Source organism: Sesamum indicum, linkage group LG11, assembly GCF_000512975.1.
Source record: "Sesamum indicum cultivar Zhongzhi No. 13 linkage group LG11, S_indicum_v1.0, whole genome shotgun sequence".
Classification (NCBI taxonomy): Eukaryota; Viridiplantae; Streptophyta; class Magnoliopsida; order Lamiales; family Pedaliaceae; genus Sesamum; species Sesamum indicum.
The window spans coordinates 10,835,824-10,838,035 of NC_026155.1; the positions used below are offsets into that span (position 1 = coordinate 10,835,824).

Below are 2,212 nucleotides of genomic sequence, written 5' to 3' on the forward strand. Positions count from 1 at the left end.
ATAAACACCTCCTAAAAAGTGTGACTCTTAGATTTTAAACCCTACTAATTACCATTTTTAGTAAAACTCATTTATAAGTGGACCAATAACTTTGGTCGTCGAATTTGAACAGCTCTAATTCTCTACTAAAAAATTGTACATATATGTTACTACTTCCATGTTGATAAAGCTCAAGGCACTAGATTTTGACTTTGGTGGACGAATTGTGTACTTTTAAAAATGCTCTTCTATTTAGAAAATTATGTGAAATAAAAAAAATATTAGAATAGTAAAACATCTCTCTCAAAAAATTTCCATATTGATTGCAAAATACATTATACCTTGAATTCATGACAATTACCATATCCATTCCTCATATCATATGTATAATTAAATATTAAAAGAATTCATATTTTGTCTCTATTTTACATACGTACCTTAAGGGAGTGGCACTTTTGTCATTCCAAATTCCCATGAAATGTTTCCATTTTTCCTAAAGAATTCTCCAACAAAGACAGAACCCCTCACCCCCACCCCCCCGACCCCCACCCCAGTAGTATTGTCGAACCACACACGACACCACCTTTTATAGAAAGATGGAAGCAGCATTCAAATTCCACACATAATTTTTGCTGTACAACACAGTGTTGGTTGCCACAACCCAATCTTCACACCATCAATCCACAGCCTTAAACCTCATACAAGGTAACAAACATTCTTGCTGTAACTCATCTTCCTTCTTCTGCATTTTCTTTGTTTCTCTGTTACCAAATTTTTCACTTATAACCACACTGTTATGATCATTCATCACTGTTACTCTTGTTGACTTATTTATCTGTAATCTTGAATGCTGGATTTTCTCACGATCTCTTCATTCTTCTGATCTTTCTGTAAAGGAATTGTATGGATTGAGTCTGTACAGTTACATGTTTCTTGATCGTTCGGTTCTTCTGCTCTGATTTGGTTTAACCTGTAGAATCATGAATCATCTCTGCATTTGGAACTTAGAGACTTGAAATTGCTTTCTGGGATTTCTTCATTCTTTGGTCTTTATTCAGTATGAGGGGATTTAGGATCTGGGACTTTGATATTTGAGTTGAAAATGGTGTGATTTTGCTTTATCTTTTGCTGATTTTTAGGGTATCTGATGGAGTCTGAGAATGGGGTTGTTGAAGATGAAAAAAGAGTCGTTCTTGAGAACTGTATCGGTGAGGGATCAACTCTAGATGTAAGCAAGGAGAACATCACTGACAGTCATGAGCCGTTTCCTGATGGAAATGAAGTGTGTAAAGATGTGATAGAAGACAAGGAAAGCTTGAATTCATCTGAACCAACAGTTCAATTATCAGAAACTGTATCAAAGAGTAAATCATCAGTTGAGGGTAAAAATTCTAATGCCAATGGCCCAAAGAAGAGTAAATTGGCCAAGAATCAGTCTGATTCAAAGGGATCGGTTGTGTTTGGCCGCAGCACAAAGCCAAGCCTGGCACAGAGTTTGTCGTTCCCAGCCCGAGGTCGCCATTCTGATGTAATGAAAAGAAGCATTGAGGTATATCCAGCAAAGCCTGAAGCCAGGCAGTCTCAGAAAAATGGTGCAAAAACTGAGTCGAAAGTTTCAAATGGTAATGGCCATTCTAGTCTGCGGGTGAAACCGGGCGGCAAGGGGACATCTCCAGGAGTGAATTCTAAGGATGTGACAAATGAAGGCAAGGTAGCCAGCAGACGTGCAACTTTAGCTTATTTGCCTACCCGTCATCATCAATCCCTGGTAGAAATTGTTCTTCCTTTAACTATGTTCTCATATGTCGTTTTCTCTACTTACTATGTGTTTCTTATGGTTTATTTAGTCTGGGAAAGATGTTTCAGCTAATGTAACTGCAACGGAACCTGCACCTGATGTGTACGTAATATTCTTTAATGATGGAATTTTAGTTCACTGATTAAGTTCATATTTCACTACGTCCTATCTATGCTGCAATGCTGTTGACTGTTTAGTTACAATTCCAGATTGGCTGAAAAAGATTCTGAGCCTACAAACAATGCATTGCCTGTAAAGGAGGAGGAGGATGCCCGTTCGACTACTTCATCGTATTGTTCATCTCAGGCTCCCAATTAACTTTAATTTCATTTTTACCCACCAAATTTGTGATTCTGTTGAAGAGAATGTTCACAAATTTGTACTTGAAACAGAAATCAGCAGAGGATTAATGTTTCAGCGTTCTCCTTCAGGCTG

General features: G+C 37.6%; 1 protein-coding gene across 2 annotated transcripts in view; it reads left to right on the forward strand.

The window, feature by feature from the left end:
- LOC105173962 (protein WVD2-like 4) overlaps nucleotides 526-2,212 on the forward strand; it is a 3,259-nt gene continuing 1,572 nt past the window's right edge. Inside the window, exons 1-5 of one of the 2 annotated variants that reach the window (XM_020697968.1) lie at nucleotides 526-684; nucleotides 1,119-1,690; nucleotides 1,827-1,879; nucleotides 1,987-2,067; nucleotides 2,170-2,212. The exon at nucleotides 2,170-2,212 is cut by the window's right edge and continues 33 nt beyond it. In XM_020697968.1, coding sequence (XP_020553627.1) covers nucleotides 1,127-1,690; nucleotides 1,827-1,879; nucleotides 1,987-2,067; nucleotides 2,170-2,212 — 741 coding nt within the window. In that variant the 5' untranslated portion in view covers nucleotides 526-684; nucleotides 1,119-1,126. Of the gene's footprint in view, nucleotides 685-1,118; nucleotides 1,748-1,826; nucleotides 1,880-1,986; nucleotides 2,068-2,169 lie in introns of both variants that reach the window. The other variant, XM_011095902.2, reaches the window with a different exon arrangement.